The sequence below is a fragment of the Rhopilema esculentum genome, chromosome 4 (genome assembly GCF_057945365.1).
Source record: "Rhopilema esculentum isolate cy_ngs chromosome 4, ASM5794536v1, whole genome shotgun sequence".
Lineage (NCBI taxonomy): Eukaryota > Metazoa > Cnidaria > Scyphozoa > Rhizostomeae > Rhizostomatidae > Rhopilema > Rhopilema esculentum.
In genome coordinates this window covers 2,950,151-2,971,422 of record NC_142818.1, presented here as the reverse complement: position 1 = coordinate 2,971,422, position 21,272 = coordinate 2,950,151, and the positions used below count along the sequence as shown (strand labels likewise).

At 37.7% G+C, this 21,272-nt stretch overlaps 1 protein-coding gene across 3 annotated transcripts in view; it reads right to left on the bottom strand.

Moving 5' to 3' along the window:
- The window catches only part of LOC135690890 (uncharacterized), a 39,150-nt gene that overhangs the window by 6,100 nt on the left and 11,778 nt on the right, over positions 1–21,272 (bottom strand). Inside the window, exons 6-36 of one of the 3 annotated variants that reach the window (XM_089116094.1) lie at positions 21,191–21,229; positions 21,020–21,075; positions 20,716–20,833; positions 20,276–20,362; positions 19,717–19,782; positions 18,290–18,361; positions 17,297–17,424; positions 16,741–16,816; positions 15,995–16,107; positions 15,760–15,814; positions 14,861–14,924; positions 13,302–13,576; positions 13,053–13,133; positions 11,495–12,325; positions 11,072–11,260; positions 10,573–10,680; positions 9,078–9,271; positions 8,251–8,846; positions 7,360–7,483; positions 6,730–6,899; positions 6,225–6,355; positions 5,751–5,824; positions 5,338–5,436; positions 4,927–5,048; positions 4,183–4,265; positions 3,367–3,482; positions 2,461–2,597; positions 1,876–2,108; positions 1,091–1,345; positions 721–781; positions 218–483 (exon numbers count right to left, since the gene is read on the bottom strand). In XM_089116094.1, the coding sequence (XP_088972220.1) occupies positions 218–483; positions 721–781; positions 1,091–1,345; positions 1,876–2,108; positions 2,461–2,597; positions 3,367–3,482; positions 4,183–4,265; positions 4,927–5,048; positions 5,338–5,436; positions 5,751–5,824; positions 6,225–6,355; positions 6,730–6,899; positions 7,360–7,483; positions 8,251–8,846; positions 9,078–9,271; positions 10,573–10,680; positions 11,072–11,260; positions 11,495–12,325; positions 13,053–13,133; positions 13,302–13,576; positions 14,861–14,924; positions 15,760–15,814; positions 15,995–16,107; positions 16,741–16,816; positions 17,297–17,424; positions 18,290–18,361; positions 19,717–19,782; positions 20,276–20,362; positions 20,716–20,833; positions 21,020–21,075; positions 21,191–21,229 (5,019 nt within the window). The remainder of the gene's footprint in view (positions 1–217; positions 484–720; positions 782–1,090; positions 1,346–1,875; positions 2,109–2,460; positions 2,598–3,366; positions 3,483–4,182; positions 4,266–4,926; positions 5,049–5,337; positions 5,437–5,750; positions 5,825–6,224; positions 6,356–6,729; positions 6,900–7,359; positions 7,484–8,250; positions 8,847–9,077; positions 9,272–10,572; positions 10,681–11,071; positions 11,261–11,494; positions 12,326–13,052; positions 13,134–13,301; positions 13,577–14,860; positions 14,925–15,759; positions 15,815–15,994; positions 16,108–16,740; positions 16,817–17,296; positions 17,425–18,289; positions 18,362–19,716; positions 19,783–20,275; positions 20,363–20,715; positions 20,834–21,019; positions 21,076–21,190; positions 21,230–21,272) is intronic. The other 2 variants (XM_089116095.1, XM_089116096.1) reach the window with 2 other exon arrangements.

The following is a 21,272-nucleotide window of genomic DNA, read 5'->3' as shown; positions in this document are numbered from 1 at the left end:
ACAATTTTTAAATGTATCCGTTGCAAATTTTAGTAAGTTACTGTTTACTTTTTATTCTATTTTATAATCTAAGAACATCTTTCTGTGTTTTATCTGTTTATTACTATATGCGAATTGTAGATATTTAACCTAAGCGCCGTCCTTTTCAAATTAATTCAATACAAAAAACCACAATGGCCACAACAGTGACCAGTACAAGTTGTCATTAAACACTTGCCTGTAGATCTGCATGAGCAGAATCGTTTTCTGGTGTGTATTTGACTGGGTGAGGCACTACTTTGAGCGGTGGCTCATCAGAAGATGATTGCGAGCTTAAGTTCTTTGACATCGCGTCTGAGGAGTCACCCTTTCGCTTGCGTCTACGCTTGACCTTGTCATTTGGCAACACAGTGCCACCAGTAGCCTGTACATCACTGACAGGGAACTTCAGATGCTCGGGTGGTGGTACCTGGGCAAGTTGCGCCTTCGCAGCTGCTGCTGCCGCTGCAAATAGAAAACGAACATGAAATTATCATCCTCAAGATCATAGTATTACAATGTGTAATGACTTGCCAATACAACAGATTTAAATAATAAATACGAAACTTCTGCTTCATTTATACAGCGTTCTTTAATTTTATGCAGTTCAACAATCTAATACCATTAAGTTTAACGATTCTTAAACACACACTTATCCTTAAACACACACTATATTCTACATTCCATATTCGCTCAACTTACCCATTTGTTCTTTGGTTCTTCGTCTTCGTTTCTTCTTCACCGTTATTTTCAATCCATCCAGCTATAGGCCAACAGAAGGAAACAATTAACAAAATGTTGCTTATTAACGAGCTAAAAAGTTTAGCAGGGAGGTAACGTTGTAGGTTTACAATACTTGAGACACCTTGAAAAACATTTTGATCCTATAGATGATTGTGTGATTTTTAAAGATAAAGAAGATCTCTACATAAATTATGGAGATCAACTCGAAAGTTTTATTACTATTCCTTGTTGTAACAAGAAGATAAAAGAGTTCCAGCGTTGGAAACTGACAAGGAAATCTTGACAAGGCAAAAAATAAACAGTCTATCTAGAAAGTAAAGGCACTTACACTAGTAACTTTGAAGTTCTTTTCAGGGCTGAGTATTCCTTTGGCCATTTCCCCTCTCGGTCCATCCTCACCCCCAACACTCACTGTTGGCTGTCGCATTAAATCTGCACGATCAAATGAGCCAGGCAGTGTTGGGTGAGTTTGTCCAGTTTGAGCATGAGATCTCCCGCTGGGTTCGACGCGAACATTCTTAGGCCACGCATTGTTTAAAACGCACTGGCATATTTTCTCCAATCTACCGAGCATAGCTTTGTCCTGCAAAATACGAAACAACACGCTCAAAAATTGAGATAAAATTTATTCTACATAAAGTACAGAAGCAGCAGGGGAGAATGTTGGAGGGGGAAATTGGGGGACATGAAAACACCTGCTCACAATGCCCGGATTTAGCCCCCCTAAACTAAAGGAGTTTCAAGATATTTTCAGCTAAAGACTGTTTGTATCGTAGTACCTCTGATGAAACGCATAGAAGATAGGTTCATACAAAAAACATCGTAAATAATCCAACTTAATAAGTACAAATACGGCGACAGAGAACCGGGAAGACGAGACAAATGAAACAAACAATTCCTAACAAAAATCGGCCAGGCCTAAACATTTGCACAAGTAACCAAGCAAATACAAACAAAATTAAAAGAAGTATTGAAGAAGCTGGAGCAAAGTGATTCTCCGACTTGTAATATTGAAATGACGTCATCTATGATCAATCACTTTAAACAAGGGACGTTAACGGACGAACAATGTTGTATTACTAAAATGCAGCGGGCAAACTGCTAAAAACTGACCTTGGGCCAGGCTGCTATGATTTCAGCTACTTCTTTCGAAACGGACTCATCCTGAGCCTCGCCTTTCTCCTCAAGCACTGCTGGGTTCGGGTCATGTGTTGCTATTGGCTGTCTATCCACGATGACGCCTGACGACGGTGTCTCGTTTATGCTTGTAGTCTCGCTCCCAGGCACAGTACTGTTCACAGATGGCTGTGACGTTTCTTTCTCGTCTGCAGGTTTCAATCCAGCATCTACCACAAACAATAAAATCAAATTTTGCTACATAGACAAATTGCATTGACCTTGAAAATTTTATCATATTCTCGTGCGCACTAATAAAAACTCTGTAATGCTTTAGACTCTGTAATGACATTTGGGATACATCACAAAAGAAAGTGGCCTAAGGTAACAAAGAATCTTTAGCTAAACTTTATCCCATTGGCTCTGTTTTGCCAACTCTGACCATCTATCAGTGCAAGAGAAAGGAAAGTACAAAGCACAATTGATGAGTATGCAGGCTTCTACCAAAGCCCAACATAAGTTACGCCGATACCAAAAGCATTGCATCATTGCCAAAGAGTTTTGGTGTAACAGGGAACAAACCTATTTTGGTTTGACTTTGCTGGGCAAGTTGTTCCTGCTTGCGTTTCTTCAACTGCAATGCCAAGCTGTCAAGAATCCCTTTGAAGCAGAGAGTCTCGTCCGAAAACAAATACGAATCTGTTCTGCCAAGACCATGCCTAAAACGAGATAACAAACTTCCGTAAAGACAAAGCTCCTAAAGCCACTGCGAGAACGACGGACTTTAAATCTTTAGTCCTCAAGGTTTTTTAGAGAAAGTAATAGTCGGAATATCAACATTGCTACAGAATTTTCCGAATGCCCACTGCGCAATAATGGTTTGCAAGGTATTACCGCGGAAGTGTTTATCATTGATTGAAGGGGGAAATGCGTTTGAAAGGAGGACCGCATCTAGGCGGGTGGGGGGGGGGGGGCTGGGTGGTTTAAGCCTGCATACATACAGGTCAGAATTTTAGCTGGCAAAAAAACGTCAAAGGAAAGAGAGCTAGATATCACACTTGGCGTCATTACATTTTTGTATTTAAGAACGCTTTGAGTGCGGTGTCTGTTGTCATTATGTTTTCTTTTTTAACATAAGAAGGAAAAAGCAATATATTTCATTAATACTGCTCTGATTGTGAAGAAGCAAGTGAAAATGAGATGTTCGTGTTGTGGTAGCTATTCATAAACTGAAGCTTACAATGGGCGTGAGAGAACGCAACTAAAGCTAGTAGTCAACTTTCAGATACGCCACAAAAACAACTTCACAGAGCTGCTGTGAGAAACGAAACAAGCTTTAATTTTTCCTTCAAAGCAAGCTTTAATTTTTCTTCCTAAACAAGCTTTAACTTCCACCTGCTTTCCTTTCCATCAATTGAAGACATCTGTTGCTATAAATACAACATGCAGAAACAACAAAGGACAACATGTTTACAAATTGAAACTTACTTTGCTACACCAACCAAAAGTTCTTTGTCATGTACACCTGCCTTCCACCAAACTGGAAAGTCATTTGATGGCTCACACAGAGAAATTCGTTCATCGAAGTTTTCATGTGTCAACACCTGTTTAAAAGAAACAAAGGTTTTTGTAACAAAATAGCAAACCAATACGTAGTCATCTTGTTGTCTAGAAAGAGCATTCTCTCAAAGAATTATTTTTATCAGCTTCAAACAAAGGTGATTTATCAGCTCCAACGTAAGTGATTTCACACTTAAAAAGTGGTGGCTAGGATTCTTATCAAATGCAATTGAGGGTAAAAGTGAATCGGGTGATAAAAATGTTTCACATACACTAGGTGATGTTACTATTTAAAGGTAATTATTGTAGAAAACATTCTAGGGTTTTGGAAGAAAATAACAAATTTCCTAATGGGAATCTGCCATTTTTGAAAAAGAAGGAATTCAGTGATGAAAAGTAAACTTTTGACAACTGTTGAATGTTACATTGTACTGAAATAACCAATCCTGATGGCGACATTTGACTAGTAACGACGATTTTAGGCTGTCATTTGATTTGCCAATATAAGGCTATGCAGTCCAGGTTTACTCGCCTTCAATGGAGAAGGGTAGGGTAGGGACAGGGTAGGGTTGGGATAAGGGAAGCTACCGCGGCTGCATGATTGTTATCTTAGCAATGTTAGGCACTTAACGGGAAAGGAAACAGGAAACACACGTCACAGAAATAAAGATCCAGCAAGAATAATGCCAAACAATTGGCTTCTCAATCCTTGATATGCTGATCAAACAGCAAAGAGACACTCACTTTATTCCTTATGGTCAGTAAAAGGTCGACCCTGTGAAGGACACGATGAGCTCTCTCGTCCGAAATCGGCTCCAAATTTTCACCTTCAAAATACAAAACATCATGAGTCAATACAATAACATAAGTTTAAGAAAAGATGAGAAAACAAGCAAATGTTAAGTATTATTTTTGTTGCTGAGCACAGAGGATAAAAAAATTACAAAAATTCACTTAAATCGTCCCCTGAAGTAGCACTTGCTCATCTAATCAACAGCAGTGCCAGCTACAACAGTTAAATTTTGAATCGCCCCCACCTGTAGGCCCCCATCGAAAAACTCCCTCTATTAATAAGACTCCAACGAAAAAACAAATTTAAGAATTTACGGCACTGTACATCCATACAGTGTCACTCTGGTAGCCCATCAAATTTATGTTCGTAATAATTAACAACATCTAAGAAAGTGAAGCTTTGTTTTAATTGGTTTTAATAGTAGTATATTTCCTTAGTCATTTGCAGTTTTTGCTCAGGTTCTTAAAGGCCATGCCAAACCTTTTCTGTGTCTTTCAAAATCAACAGAACAGTGACAGTGTGTCCAGTGCCCTTTGGGAAACGTGATCAGGAACAAAAAAGCTATCTCTTTAACGTGGAAAATCAAATTCAATTTTCTTGTCATGATTCATTATTTTGGTATTTTCTCACTTTTATCACACCCAGCATGTCAGCAAAAATGATAAAACCTATAACTTCAAATAACTTCAAAATACCTCTCTTTGTTTCCAGGTCATCTGGAGTTGATTTTTCACAAACTCTTCGGCACATAGCTGAAAACTCTTCGTAATAAGCAGTTATTCGTTCATCATCTTTCTTTTCCAGCTTTGCCAGTTTCCTGTAATGAAAACACTCTACCAGTAATGACAATGTGTGTATGATGATGGCCTATGAAACAACTTCAAACTTGCTTATATGATACAATTGACAATAATTAGCCCAAACAAAGAAAGAGCATCATTTCGATCTAATAAAGCAACACCTATACAATTAGTGGCAATGCAGTGAAGTGGTAGTTAGCAAAACTCAAAACGTAGGGCGATTTCAGCACACCGCTTAAGGTTTGTAGGAACACAAGGAGAGATTTACGTTCGATTCTAACCTAAAAAAACTGTCAATTTACATACCTGAACTTGGACCAATCATATGTTTTCGTTTCTTCGTCATAAATGACACCAAAGGTGGTCACAACGCGATAGAAATCAGTGACTTCTCTCCTTGACCACCTAACATAAACAAATTTCGTAATTATAACAACATGACAGGATAACAAGACTTGCTAGATGAGCTAGTCCTTTAAATGCATTTATTTTACAAAGCTTACTAGTGTACGAGTAATTGCACAGAATGATAAATCGTAAATTAGTTTTTATAAATCGTAAACTAGTTTTTTCAAACACAAAAACTAAAATAATTCATGATTCATTTTGAATGTATTGCTTTTTAAAAGTTACTTGGATTGGCTTAGAATTGGGGAACATTGGCGGTAGAAATGGACAATATGGGGGAAAAGCGGGGGACAATAATTTAAGCGTCTTACCTCAGTGCCATCTCGGCCTTCTTCAGCTGTTTTTCTCGAATCTGTTGTGCCTGCCTTTCCCTGCGTTCTTTGTCCTGTGGGTGGTTGAAAAGGCCATTTAATTGTCAATTCATAAATAAATATCCAAGGGAATCCCCACTTCCTTGAGGGCTCACCCGAGATTTCTAGTATTGGCTTCATACGTTCGTCTGACACTCTTGAACATAAATTGCTTTAAAGTCAGATTATATTTTTGCAATCTTAACTTCATGTAGACAAGAACTTCCATAGCTCTTTAAAAACATGTGCACTAAGAAAAACAACAGGCGGGTTTATATAAAAAGCAGTTTTTGAGGAACACATCCGAACTACGTTTTCAAACTGCACTGATTAAAATAAACAGCACCTTACGACACTAGAGCTCAAATCCCTTTGCTACAGAACTACTCATTTGCCTGCTATAATCTGTATCATAACAGAAATAATCAGACTTACCTTTTCCTGTTGCGCTAGCTTCATTTGCTCCTTCTCGCAGCCTTTCAGATATCCCGTGATCAGCCTTCTCAAGCGAGTGTTTAAGTCAGGGGCCTGTGGCCATTTCAACCTTGGGTTTTGCGAATGAGCTGCTGGGAAAGCAACACATAAATAAGCACTTGTGAAGATTATGGATGAGAAAACAACCGAAAACCTATTCGTTTGAAGTCGACAAAGTTTCACTTATTTAAACTGATACAGAGAGAAAGGGCAAATTTTCAGTCACACTCGAACAAATGATGATGTGAGTTTATTCAAAACTTCTTTCTGCGCATTCAGTTTGGCCAAAAAATCTTGCAACCGGGTCAATGCCATTACTGATCTTCGTTATTTCACGGTGGTACAATCATTCTGAATAAAACTGAGAATGTTTTTTAAAATCTTACACGAAATTCGTATTTCTACATTTGAATCAAAATCCAACACTAACAATAAATGACGCAGAATAGCAAATGACAACACTTACTGTCTGATGGTACGTTGGGTGAGGCAGATGACAATGGAGACTCAATCATGCTCAAAGACTCATCATCATCGCGATCAACGTCGTCCATGTCTGAATTGAATTCATCATCTTCGTGAGCTCGTTTCTTGCGCTTCCGTTTACCAGAGGCCAAGTTTCCTACGTCATCATGTCTGTGAAGAACATTAGTTTGAAGATGAGCTTGTTGGGTTTCAGAGATGCCAATTAAAAGCAAATTAGGGAAAAGCCTGTTTTTATACAGTAACATCAATGTAAAATGAAAAATTTGAAAACAGCAAGGCAGAGTGGAAACATGTTATATCACACAGAAGTACTTTTGTCCGACACTCGGAAAAGCATGAACATCGGAAAATGTTTAAAGGAAAGCAGAAAGTTCATATCAGGATGTGGATCGAAAGTAACGCGAAAAGAAGAATAGCGCGTTTGATTGGTTCTTTATTTTTCTGACCAATCAGCGGCCGCCAATCTCTCACCTAGTTGAAGAGCCCTAAAGAGAAAACAAGCTCTTTTTGTCTAAACAAGAAGAAATTGTTTGTCTTGATATAACACGTTTTCGCTCTTCTGTGCTAACATCAATGTCAGATTAAGCAGAAACAGTTTTATTTTACAAACCTTTCTGAAATACCATGATCCGGGGAAACAGCTGACAGTTTCTCAACTTCTGACGAGGACAACATCAGTTTGCTAACAAAGCAGAGACAAGGATCCGTCCGAATCGAGTTGTATTTGTCATACCCTATAAGCAAAAGACACAAGTTATAATGATTTTGTTATTGCGTTCTGCGAAACTGTATGAGTTTGATCGTGGAATGTTGTTACAAGATAGCTATTGATTTTCATAAACAGTGACCTACGTGATGCGCACTTGATCATTATAAGGAAGGAGAACAGAGAAAAAGATAATAAACAAAAAACGTTATCAAGAATTCATATGCCCTCAAAAAAAGTTATTTGCCAATCGCCTGTTTTAGACTACAAAAAATTGGTTATAAAAGAAGCTTTAAATTTATAGCGTAAGACTTTTAGTAGCAAAGCAGTAAACAGCTCTCCTAGTACAGTAGGTTCTCGTATATAAGAAACCACTTTTTAAATTGAGGCCTCAGAACGTTTCTTATTTTAAGATACATTTTTATAATCAGGGTAAAAGTTTCTTATATATAGGTTACACATTTTTTTAAATAAGCAACTAAGCTTTAAGTGTTGGACCGTGTTTGGTTATGCCAAATTATGTTATTTATTATTAAAAGAAGCATAAAATAATTTATTTCCTCTGAAAAAGTTGTTTTAAATGTCTAAAATTAGCAAGAGCTTTGGCTCTCCTAAAATGGCCAGGCCTGCGTTAATGCATTTTTTGAGATGATGGAAAATTTCTAAATGAAATGATGGAAAAATATTCCTTAGTTTCTTTGCCTGGAAATTTTGATTATCATTAGTCAGTAGGTGTTTATGTGTTGGTGTTGAAATGAAATATAAAACTTCACAACAGGACCATACAGCACATACCATGCTTGAAAACACCAATGAGCAGAGACTTGTCTGCCTCGACATCCCACCAAGACGTTGGTGCTTCACCATCAACATGCGGCACTTGCAGTGGAATGTCTGAGGCTGGAAGGCCAATAACGATCTTGTCTGCCACGCCACCAATAATCTCATGTCTCAAACAGTATAACAGCTTCACGCGGGTGAGAATTTTCTTTGAGTGATGGGCCAAATGTTTACGATAGCCTTGATCAATAACAAGAGTGTCCGTATCAACTGTTTTCCAATCCGGACCAGCCTCGACTAGGACTGGCTTGCTGTTTTGTGTTCCTTTCTTTGGCAACTTTGGCATCTTCTTCAGTTTGCTTGGATCAGATGCATCCGGGGTGTAAGGCTCATCCTTCACGACCTCTTTCATTGCAATATCATGCCCGATAATTCGTGATCTTGTCACTGATTTTGTTATCAGACTGCTGATAAAGATCTTTACTTTCTCATCTCCTTTGAAGTGATGCAAACAGAACACTAGTATTGTTCTTCCAATCGCCTCAAGGTCCCTTTCACTGATTTGAGTCTTGAAGTTATCATGCAGCAAAAAGTCTCGCCACCTACCCCATCTGACAAAAAAAATAAATATTTAAGAAAAAAAATAATAGTCAACTGTGTTTTTTACTGAAACAAAAAAACTATGGCTTATCAATAATATAGAATTCAAGTTTGTAAATAGCAAATTAATGCAGGGCAGAATATAGATTATAAAAACTGTGTTTAGATTCTTAAACCCATTAACTATTCTGCCATCACATCAAATTTGTGCCATGGGGAAAATTAAGTCAAATATCTCTTACCCATAAATCAACATATTCTTCTCAACCCGGAAACATTCGACACGTGACCAAGCACTGCGAACTGCATCGATAACAGGCTTTTCTTCCTCCTGATCCTCGACCGATTCGGCGTCAGACAACTCTAAAGATCCATCCTCGTTTCCAAATCTCTTTGTCTGCTTTCTTTCCCGGGGTTTGTCAATAATCAAATTCTCCTGCGAATAAATTCATACATAACACTGAATAACACCTAAGGATATCCCTTCGTTGGCAGCAAACACGCATGGTAGCAAGAAATGAACTCACACCAACGAGGGGCTTGTGTTTATATGATTATGAAATCGCTTTGTGTAGGTTTACTCCCAACATTACTAGCTATGGACAGATACATTAAAAACCTGCATGAAAGAAACTGCAGATCAAGAGCCAGTAGGCTTATTTTCCAAATTTATTTCCTTCAATATATATAAGAATCATTTTGTAAAGGTACAGGAGCCGTCTCAGCTATAATAGAAGAATTACTGGTACTTTTATGCGGGTTTTACAGGATATTTGAAAGCAAGATTACGCTAACTTTGAATATGCAGCACAAAGCAAGCTCTGGAAACAGCACATTTGGATGCCAAGTCCTACCCATTCGTAATTTAGAACATAAAACATTGGAAGAAATTGCTTTCAACTTTTTCGTGTTACAAAAATTGTGGATTATTGGTAGAGCCCGGACGCCATTCAATCTAGCAGTTTCAGAATATATCTACATTAAAATAAAAAAAACTGCTATTGAATAGACAGAAGGAGTTTATTTTCAGCCTAACACTACTTTCAATGAGCAAGCAGCAGCAGTCATGTGGTCACGATTCTGATCCACAATTTGGTATGTAAATTTTATTCCTTAGAAATTGCAATCATGTTCTAATGTTTTATATACTGAAGAGTGTTGACGAAAAGCTTTGGTGTGCTTCAAAATGTTTGGTCTTTTTGGAAATCGCTTTCAAAGTAACTTCCTAAAGAAGCTTACTAACAAAACTAAGCTTTGGTGTGCTTCAAAATGTTTGGTTTTTTGGAAATCGCTTTTAAAGTAACTTCCTAAAGAAGCTTACTAACAAAACTAAGCTTTGGTGTGCTTCAAAATGTTTGGTTTTTTGGAAATCGCTTTTAAAGTAACTTCCTAAAGAAGCTTACTAACAAAACTAAGCTTTGGTGTGCTTCAAAATGTTTGGTTTTTTGGAAATCGCTTTCAAAGTAACTTCCTAAAGAAGCTTACTAACAAAACTAAGCTTTGGTGTGCTTCAAAATGTTTGGTTTTTTGGAAATTGCTTTTAAAGTAACTTCCTAAAGAAGCTTACTAACAAAACTAAGCTTTGGTGTGCTTCAAAATGTTTGGTTTTTTTGGAAATCGCTTTTAAAGTAACTTCCTAAAGAAGCTTACTAACAATACTAAGTACTATAGGCATCATTTGCAAAATTATTTTCAGTTCCTGTTTGAAAGAGGAAATTGAAAACCACTTCTAATTACCTTGTCAATATCCGTAACATCGATGGCAGCTTTTTGCGCCCATTTGGTCCAGAACTCGGGATCATCAACATCAATGTCCATTTTGGCGGTGTTTGATATGAAGCTCGCCTGCAAACATACAAACACAGGATTTAACCAGATGGATTTAGCACAAACTAGTCTGACTTAACCATAAAATAAAACGAAAACTCCTATAGCAAACGTGATTGGTATAAGTGTTTCTAATTGAGTGCACGAAGAAAAAGAATCAATTTATTAACCACTTTACACAACTCCAAATGAACTTAAATTTCAGAAGAACTTCTTTTACTTCAGAATTATAATGCTTGCGCGCATGAATACGTTTACATCCAAACTTTATACTGAACTAAAGCATAAAAATGGTCCTTGAACACCTCTTCAAACTATGGAAAAGCAATTAGTTGAGTTTTCCCAAAATTTTTCAACGACCTCCAGTTTTCGTTAGTTGCTCTGCCTCAAAAATACAAGAAAGGTTCACCTTGGCAAATGTAGAGCCTTTTCCTTCGCCAACGATTTGTATGACCTGGGTCCTTCGCTCTAAGATCTGATCAATATCCTCCTCACAGAATTTGGTGCTGGCATCACCATCCTCGTCCATTATAGCTCCGTAGGCACCTCTCTTGAGCAGATCTTCGATCTCCTTCTTTGACATCATTGGTTGTGGCTGCTGTAATTAAGTGTTTGTTTAAAACCAAATTGTTGTCGAAAACAAACATAAATACATAAATGCATTATAAAAAATTGCTTTGATGTTTAACAAATTATCGTTTCTTCATAATGTATTAAAAGCAAGTAGAATTGCTTTTTGTTGGCCACAGAATCGAAAGCATAACACTATAACACACTGCTTTACTTTCTACAGCCTGAGTAAAAGAAACTAAAGAGCTTCTAAAAAACTTACCACTTGCGCTGGATTTCCAGGACTGGCAGCGGAACCCGGAATAGCACCGTTAGCAGTACTAGCACCCCCTGGAATAGTATTTCCTGGAAGCACTGGAGCAGGGGAATGCTCCCTGTAACTCATGTTCTGGAGAACAGCTCTATCAAGAGCAAGCTTCCGGCTTGCTTTATCAAACATGTCTCTTTCATAAGTATTTCTGCAAATAAGTCTGTAAATCTTCACGGGCTTACTTTGCCCAATTCTATGGCATCGTGCCTGGGCCTGTAGATCATTCTGTGGGTTCCAGTCCGAATCAAAAATAATCACAGTATCGGCGGCAGTCAAGTTTATGCCAACGCCACCTGCTCTTGTGCATAGCAAGAAAACGAATCGGTCCGACTCCGGACGACAAAATCGGTCAATTGCAGCCTGCCGTGCGGTACCACGGACACGACCATCAATTCTTTCGTATGTGTACTTCTTGCAAAGCAAATAATCTTCTATCAAATCCAAAACGCGAATCATTTGTGAAAACATTAAAACTTTATGGCCACCAGCTTTTAGCTTTGGCAGTAGTTTATCGATTAGTACCATTTTGCCTGATGATTCTGTCATCGCTTTAAAATGTTTGGTTATAGTCTCGACGCCCTCAGCGCCATTGGTGTATTCTGAAACTATACGCTCCTCAGCACCGTTTATTAGAAAAGGATGATTACAGCATTTTCGCAACTCCAGCATAGCGTTCATTAAACTAGGCGTGTTACTTGCTGTTGACAGGCCACGAGTCAAAAATGCAAAATTCTTTTCCAAAATAGCACGATAGAACTTCTTTTGAATTGTTGTCAACTCAACCTGTAAAGACAAGATGGGGGTTTCATTGAAATGACAGTCGATACCTTCTATAAAGATTTCTATTTTTCAGAGAAAGGTTAAAAGGAAGAATAACAAAAAATTTGAGGGGTTATTCTCTGAACGATGGTTGCAATTTCAATATTGGTTTGGTTAGAAATTCTGTGTCTGATATCTGTTTTTCGAATGTCATCCCTTTGGATTTAGGTTCCAAAAAAGGTAGGGTGTAAATGATTTTTTTTAGCAAATGGCAATAAATACAAAAAACATCAGAGTTAAAAATCACAAAACTGATGATGATGATGAACCCTTTGATGAAATCAAACCAATGTTAATCTTTAAGGTTTTAACCTCAGTTCAACAGTTACTAATTTGGCTACCAACAAAATAATGGGCTACTAACACAGAGGACGAAAAGCCATAGTACAGAACAAAAAAAACAAAAGTCGTAAAACTTGTTACACAAAGACAATGAAATCAAGTGTCATTTGAAGATATGAAAACAAGTTGTAAAACTGTTTATGAAATAGAACAGTAAATATATATTAAATACAAATAAAGTGAAAATAGGTCGAGAAAATTGGGGCTGCTAACTCAAAAACAAATTTTGGCTGCAAGTAACAAACCAACCTTCTTTGGAGAAAACTTTTAAAATACAATTTGGCATTAACACCAACATTTTACGCAAAGTAAAGGTAAGGCTGAAAGTCTTTTAAAAAAAGATACAAACCTCAATGATTGTTTCCTCCTTTGGCGGAACATTCTTCTCAACATCGTCTTTTAGTCTTCGCAACATCATTGGTTTTAAAATCTAGAAGAGAGAGACGGGGACGTTTAGAGATGTATGCAAACGTAGATATACGCGAGGGGAGGGACCGTTTCAAGATCTCAAGTTATTTTATGAAATGAACAAGCAAGACCAGTGGCAGATGAAGATGAAGAGCAAATGAAGATGAAGAACATAAGTTAAGTGACAAACCTGTTGCAGCCTATCAACTTGAGCTTCGGTTTCCAGCTTTCCAAATTCGACTAGAAAAGCAGCTTGGGATGGAAATCTCGTGGGCTCCAGGAAGTTCAACAAACTGAACAACTCTTCGACATTATTCTGCAACGGCGTGCCTGTGAGCAAGACCCTGTGTTCCAATTGCAGTTTATTCAAGCCTTCTAAAAGCTTGCAGTTGCGGTTTTTTAATCGATGAGCTTCGTCTATTACAGCGCAACGCCACGGTATTTTACTCAGCATATCATTGTCACCTACAAAAAGAGAATGTCATTCGTTAACAGTGGTATCAGAAGTCAAGAAACTACAGGATTTACTGGTGTAAAATGAGTAGGTTTGGGGTGAAATGGGTAGGGGAAAAATTGGATAAATTTTTCAATTCGAAATGTGTATCCCTTAGATATTTCTTAGAGCATTAATTGAATTTGGTTAAACAAGCACTGTTTTTCCTTTGTTCTTTATCACTGCTTTTTTAACAAAAATGTCGTCGTGACCACATAGAGAAAGCTAGACTAATTCATTCTGGGTACAAACAGGTTTTGGCAGATATGGATCTAAAAATTGCTGGATCTAATTCAACGAGAAAGGCTGGGGTTACTAAGGGAAAAGATAAAAAGATCGTCTTGAAATACAACCCGAAGAGATAAAAGAACAAAGGCTTTATTGCTATGAAAAAGCACGGGGGTTCTCAGGAATAAATCCTCCAGAAACAATAGTAAAAGAAAGAAAATGGTTACTTTTCAGCATTAACAAAGGGCTTAAACCCCTGAGCCCCCCTGCTCCAAAACCCTGCCTAGAATAACAGCGAGAAGATAGCAGGAGGCTTGCAACGCCGGTGAAAGAAATAGCATTAAAGCGTAGGTCATTCTCACGCAAGAAAAACTCAGCGGGAAGGTTCAGAGTGGAAATCTATAAGAGACAAGTTCAGTTACACCGGACTTAATGAATTCATTGAAACATTACACCGGAATTCAAATGATCTTATAATTCTGGACTATACCATGAAAATGATCAAATTACTGTCAAAGTTAGAATAATAAACTTTTTAACAGGGAATGTAAACTGCGGCAAATAACAGTAAGCCATTGAGTCGACTGTGCATCGAATTACCCAGACTCGCTAGCCCCATCCAAACATCGAGGAACAACGATAAAAGCCAGCCCAGATTTGTCGTGGTTTTATCTGACAGCCAGGATTATAAAGAAACCAATCTTTATTGCCGATTCAAGCGTTAGTCAGACCAGGAAAAACCAGTCGATTATTACATGGATTTAAATCAATCCTATCTATGATATGAGATTCATGGGGAACCAAACTAAATATCATAGGCTGAACATGATAGGTCTATGCAGTTGATTTGATGTACTTAAATAAAGATTCTCATTTTTAATAAAAAGATTCAGGAAGGATAAATTAACAGACTTTAGGTGTTACATATCTTACAAACCTAGAAACTTGTTGAGTTCTAAGAAGCAAGTTGCAAACAAGGAAAGCCGCAAGGAAATACTTCTGGCAAGCAAACGACATGGCCTACTTACTCAAAATCATCTCATAAGTGGTTACAACTGCCTCGAACTTGTAGATGCCTGGGATCTTTTCACCCTGCAAGAAAAATCAAAAGCCCGTGAGATCAATCCAATGGATTCAGCAGAGGGATTGAATGGCATAGAAGACCAATAACGTAAGCTCTGAAGTGTTGAAGACTGGGGGAGAAGGGGGAGGCCAATTACAGACTAGCAAATCGAAGATTTGGCAAAAAAAATATTTTGCTTTGCAAAAAGTGGGGGCAGGGGCCCTGAAACCAAAATTGTTTTTAAGACTATCCTCAAATAGCAACACTTCAAAAAATTTGAGAAATAGCTAACTTCATATTTAAATCAAACGAAGTGGTAGGTTATTTTTGGTGAGAGCGCGACTTGATAAAGTTTTCCCTAGGAATGGATATACCACAGGGTCGCAATCCTGCGTACAATTGAATACGATTCTTTTGAGTCCAAATTGGAGGAGAAAAGTTCTGACGGCGATCGCTCTTATTCCAATTACCAGTATAACCAACAATCGATAACACAACTATTTGCAGTTGTTATAATGCCTGCCATTGTATATCTAAGTCACCTTTAGTCAAACAGTCATGAAATGATGGATAAACAATGAAAGATGACTGCATTTATGTACAGCTGTAGGACGTTGAAATCAGGTTTTCAAACGCAGATTGGTTGAAACAATCATGTTCAGCTAGTTTTAATTGTTTTTTAGGCTTGTTTAAAGCACTTTTATTGTCTTCTTTAATACACGTTTTTTCAGGTAAGATCTGCAATGAAGCTTTCTGACACTTAACCCGTAAAATTCTGGAACTTCGAAAGACACTCTGCTAAGATAACCCATTTCCCACACTTCGATTTAATGTGCACAAAACAGAGACATAAGAGATACTGACCTTTTCATCGGTGTATGACATTTCATATTGCTGGATCAACAAGCGACTTGGCGAACTGAAATCAAAGACGATCGGGTTATACAAGACTTAGATTAGACTTATAAAATTAGACAATACACCCACTTTCTTTTCAGGCTAATGTTTACAACAGAAATGATCAATTTCATGCAATAATCATCAATAAACTACCACAATTTCAAAAGGGATATAGAAAAATTGACAAAAAGATCCATACCTTCCATGATACACAATGGTGTTGATATCACTCCACGCTTCAAACTCACGTTGCCAATGTACAATTGTTGACAATGGTGCAATAACAAGATATGGGCCACGCACACCGTAACGCTAGAAAGAAAAAAATCACATTGAATTTAGCTACGATAGCAGAGGCCCTAATAACATCGATAATGCAGATTGTGATACCAGCATGAAACTTCGTACACTAACCAAGTTTGATGAGCTGAAAAAGATCAGAGTCAGACCCCAACCAGTCTTTATTCAAGAAAAAAATATTTCACATTCACCTTAACAGCTTAGATAAAAATACTCAAACAGCATCGACATTGAGAAAAGGTGACCTAACACCGCATAATTTTTTGATTATCAGGAGGAGCGGGTGGCAACAAGAGTAAACAAGACAAGAGTAGGGAGCCTTTGGCATTCACGAATAGCACAAAACAACGTTCAAATATAACGGTTTAAGTTCATTCATAACGATAGAAGCCACCCACGGCCCTTAAAACGGGACAATTGCTCATAATTCCGTATGACAATAATTTATGAGAATCAGGAACTGCTGTTCAAGCCAGACTCTTTGACAAACGTCCAAAAAAGATGGTGCGGAATACTACAGAGAAGGGAGGAAACCTATTCAGAAACAACAGTTAGAATAAAGTGAAAAAGCACGGGGCTGGAGTTAGGTTGGGATGTTGGCTAATACCAAAGGGAAAGTAGCGTAAAACGCACGTAAATACCTACCTTAAGTTCACACAGAAAGGAAATACTCTGTACTGTTTTACCAAGACCCATTTCGTCAGCAAGGATGCAGTTTTGCCTGTTTCAGAAAAGATAAAATGACGATAGAAGTAAGAGGTAAAAAATACCATATCTAGGCTGAAGGACCAGAAATAGCTGAAATTTTAAAGGAACAATTTAGAAAATTCATGCTTAATAAATATTTCCAACAAAAACCTCAACAATGTAGATGAGCAGCCTAAAGGTCTGGTGACCACTGTGCGCCACAACCCTTGTGGTTAAAGATCTGTCACAGCTAGAAGATCAAAACGTGCAGTGCAAAAGCAACTCCACTCTCAGACAAAGGGGAGGCTACAGAAATATATTATGTCGCTGAAAAGAAAATAGGAATACAGAACATTTTATTGAGCGATTTCCACGAATAGCCTCAAAATAGGTCACATTATATTTGTTGGTACGACCGTGACACTAAAAAATCTAGCGTCTACTGAAAAATGACCTTTGAGAAAATGTTCTAAAAAAGGTTGGAAAGGATTAAGATGCTTTCTTGTCATCTAACCTTTTATACCAGCAAAATGTGAGCCAGTTAAGTCCTTCCAGCTGATAATCACGCAAGGTGTTGCCATCTTTGTAGACTGGGCTTGTCTCGATTTTCTTCCATTGGAAAGCCTGGGGCCTGGGAACATACTAGGGAACAAAAGTTTTCAGATAATGCATACATACAAACCAGGGGTGGACACTTGGTCAAATATTGGGGGCAAGCCTATTGTTTTAATAAGATGACGTCACATTTCCCATTGTTTTAGAACACAAGACCATACTCTAAAGTATTGGGGGGGGCCCCAAGTGTCCACCACTGATACAAACAAAGAGTAGCGGTAGCAAACTTCATTTTGGAAGCATTTTATGACCACACAAACAAACGGAATCATCATATATACTATTACGCATCGAAAGTACGTTTCCTCTGAATAAGGGGCTGCTTTTCTATGCAACCAAGAATATTTTCATCATTCGACGGTTGCAGGTGTAAAATCTTTTCCAGTATATATCAAACATTCAAGATGGTTTTCCTAAATTCCAGTTGCAGAGCGCTGTCAGATGCCGAGATGTTTACATTCATTCCATTACATTCCAACCTATGTATGTCATGGCAACCATTCGTATGTAAACAACTTACAAATGACAGCGACGTCAGGACACACATAAACAATAGTAATGAACAGGCATAACTTAAAGGACAGGTAGCTATGGCTCTCGGTTTTCTCCATGACGATTTCAAACAATGCTAAGTTACAGCGAACTGTTCAGAAAAGCTTCTCTTCTATTGTGAAAGTAAAATGCCGAGCAACGGAGATTTAAAAAGAAAACGTGTATATAAATGGGGGCGAAATCTCAGCAACACATCCACATTCTGGATAAATTTAGATTTTCCCTGCAAAACCACTAATTATTTTCGATTCTTCAAATCATAATGCAATAATCATATACTGATTATATTATACATTGATAATGATCTACTCCACAAAGCAATAACAAATAAGGTACTAACCTGCTGAAATTCTGGAGGAGGAGGTTTCTTCAGCTCGAGGTATTGCTTGATCTTTGGTTCATCGACGTTTACCTACATAAATGGATAGAAACCATAACATAGTACGCATTGAACCCAAATATTTTCTATATATGAATAATCCTTGCTGGCATACCCCCACAGTATTACTCCGAGTAAACGCCCCTTTCATTCCAACCCCTACTTCTTTCCAACGCCTCCTTATAATGATTATTCCCTCTCTTTTAAGGGTCTCTCGAATGAACGCCCCTACCAAAGAACATACGATTCAAAGGACGCCGGGAACGTTTTTTCGATGTACTATGGCAAGGCATAGTGAATATTTTTAAACCCGTCCACCTGAACAACTCGAAGCTAGGAGGATATAAAATTAAGAAATTTGCTTGTAATGGTAATTCCAATCAACAATAGGCTTGTGCTTGCTAACTACAATAACACATTAATAGCTTTGCTCGTTAAACTTATATTATTACACCCCTCTAGCCAACAACCTGCCCCCTAGTTATAACTCCCTCCTCTTCCCTTTCGTCCATCTGTCACCTGTGTAAACAACAGGTTGTTATTACCAATAAACTTAGCACCACCAGGAACTATGCTGCATGAGATTAAACAGCAGATCAAACAAAGCAGTTGGAAAGAAAATGCCTATACTGTGACGTAAGGAGACTAAGAAACGGCTGTTCAAAGAACCCTGAACGATATAAAACAACACCAGTTGTAAAAGCTAGGCTTAGCGTGTAAAGCCTTGTTCAAATGCCCTCGACTTTTACTCGACTACTTTCGATTTTTGTTGAGCGTTGTCGAGCAGTGTTGAGTGTAGTCGAGCGGGGAGTGTTCAAATGTTTTCGACTTTTTACTCGATTTCCGTTTGATTATAATATCGTTTCTTCGTAGTGGCAAGACACTGCGAAAGAAAACTGATAGTTTAGCGCCAAACAAATTAAATTGTGAAAACAAAATAGCTGAATCAGTAGGATAAATTGATGGCAAAAAACGCCAAGCTCTCCCCGCTTTATGTACATTAAATATGTTTTCAACTGTGTTATGTTGTGATGGGTAAAATGAGATGATCAGTAGACCGCATGCGCTAGCTTGACTTTGTCGAGCAAGGTGTTCAAACGCTCTCGACAACGCTCAAACGCTCAACAACACCTTGAACAATAGAAATGTCGTGCGACTCCGCTCGACTTTTTTAAAAGTGTTATGACTTCACTCAACTGCTCTCGACTTCGCTAGATTGCTCTCGACAAGGTGTTCAAACGCTCTCGAATTTTACTCTCGTCGGGTGAAAAGTCGAGAGCGTTTGAACAGTGCTTAAGAGATCGATTCTGTCTAGCAGCGAAATACCTTAACAAGCAACACCACCTTAACAAGTTTCCTTTGTCGGCATAAAATGAAGAAAAATATACCTCAAGCTCCCATGTACTGTCTTCATACGGTAGCGACCTCCATTTCACGAGATAATGCGTAACAGGCTGTGGAAAAGACAGGCACAATTAGAACATTACAATTCTTAACAAATGAAACTTCGCTTTAATGTCTAAAGTTACACCTCGTATCGTCCTCTAGTTTCGTTTTCCTCCTCTAGCTTTGCTTTGATACAGTGGAATCTTGTATGGCTATCTAATATTTGTTTTCTATCTTGTTTAGCCCTCTAGTTCGGCATGGTATTTACAGTACAATCTTGTATAGCCCTCTATTAAGTGAATATAGATTTTCACACACACATAGCAAAACTAAGCTTTGCTCATCTAGGGTTATCTGCAAAAGAGCGTGCCTACTAAAACGAACGGAAATAGAAGTTTGCTTTTTATCAATATCTTCATCTCAGGCCAAGATGATTCCTTCTCATTTTGTAGCTTGACAAAGCAATCTTATTTCTGAATCGTTCTATTGCAGTAAATGTTAGCAACAGTCTAACAAGAAAATCACTTTTAACCACCCAACCAATAAATCAACATCATTTACCTCTCCAGTGACTTGATCCATGCATGTCGATTGATCTAGGACACGGTCAACTTCAACAAAATCTGGATTGAATGGTTCGTCGTCGAGCTGTGAAGAAAAAAACACAAAATTTACAATATAATTAACTTGCATTCGTAGGGAATGCTGCACTAAAACCAAAAACTAAAACAATCGAAATAAGAAATAAGCTAAAACAAGCAAAATATTATATAATAATGCTTCAGGGAAAGATGCAATAATAAATAAAAACATTTAAGTCCCTCAATAATACAGATACCCTAGGCATCTAAGGAAAAATTAATTGGCTTTTTTACGAACTAAAATGGATAGATTTGTTCAGGCATCGAATAATTCATTAAGGATATCGTTATGATTACTCGATAACTTGCAGATCAAGCTGGTAGATACACATGTAGATGAAGGGCAAACTGTGTACCAACCTCGGCAAGAATTGCAACTGGATCTCGTTTAGTTTTGAATCTTTTGATCTTCATAGGAGCACGCTTGTCTTTCTTCGATAGCTCCTTCTCAGTACCCCATTCGCAATGTAAATACGAGCTGCATAGATCAAATAGGAATTAGCAAAAACAGATAGATTTTTGAACCAGCTTAATTGGTTGATCAAGAAAAGATTATATTTTCAATAGCAAAAGGCAATATAGATAACTGAACAATTTCTAAACAATTTACATGCAAACAAACAATGACCACTAAGTTTTAAAAAATGTGGATTTGTTTACGTACTATCCCTTGTACTTGACGCAGAATTCCTCATCTTCAATGTCGTTACCCTCTTCGTCCTATTAAAAGAAAGAGGTGACCACATTAAATAAGAGTTGATCAAATAGGCATAATTACAACTAAAAGTATAAATGAAGCAAGCAGATATGAAACATAACTTCCTTTTAAACTTACCACTGTCAAGGGCCAAGCTATCTTCTGTTGATCACCTTCCTAATTATAAAAGAGTTTTTGTTCTTGACAATATAACCAACTT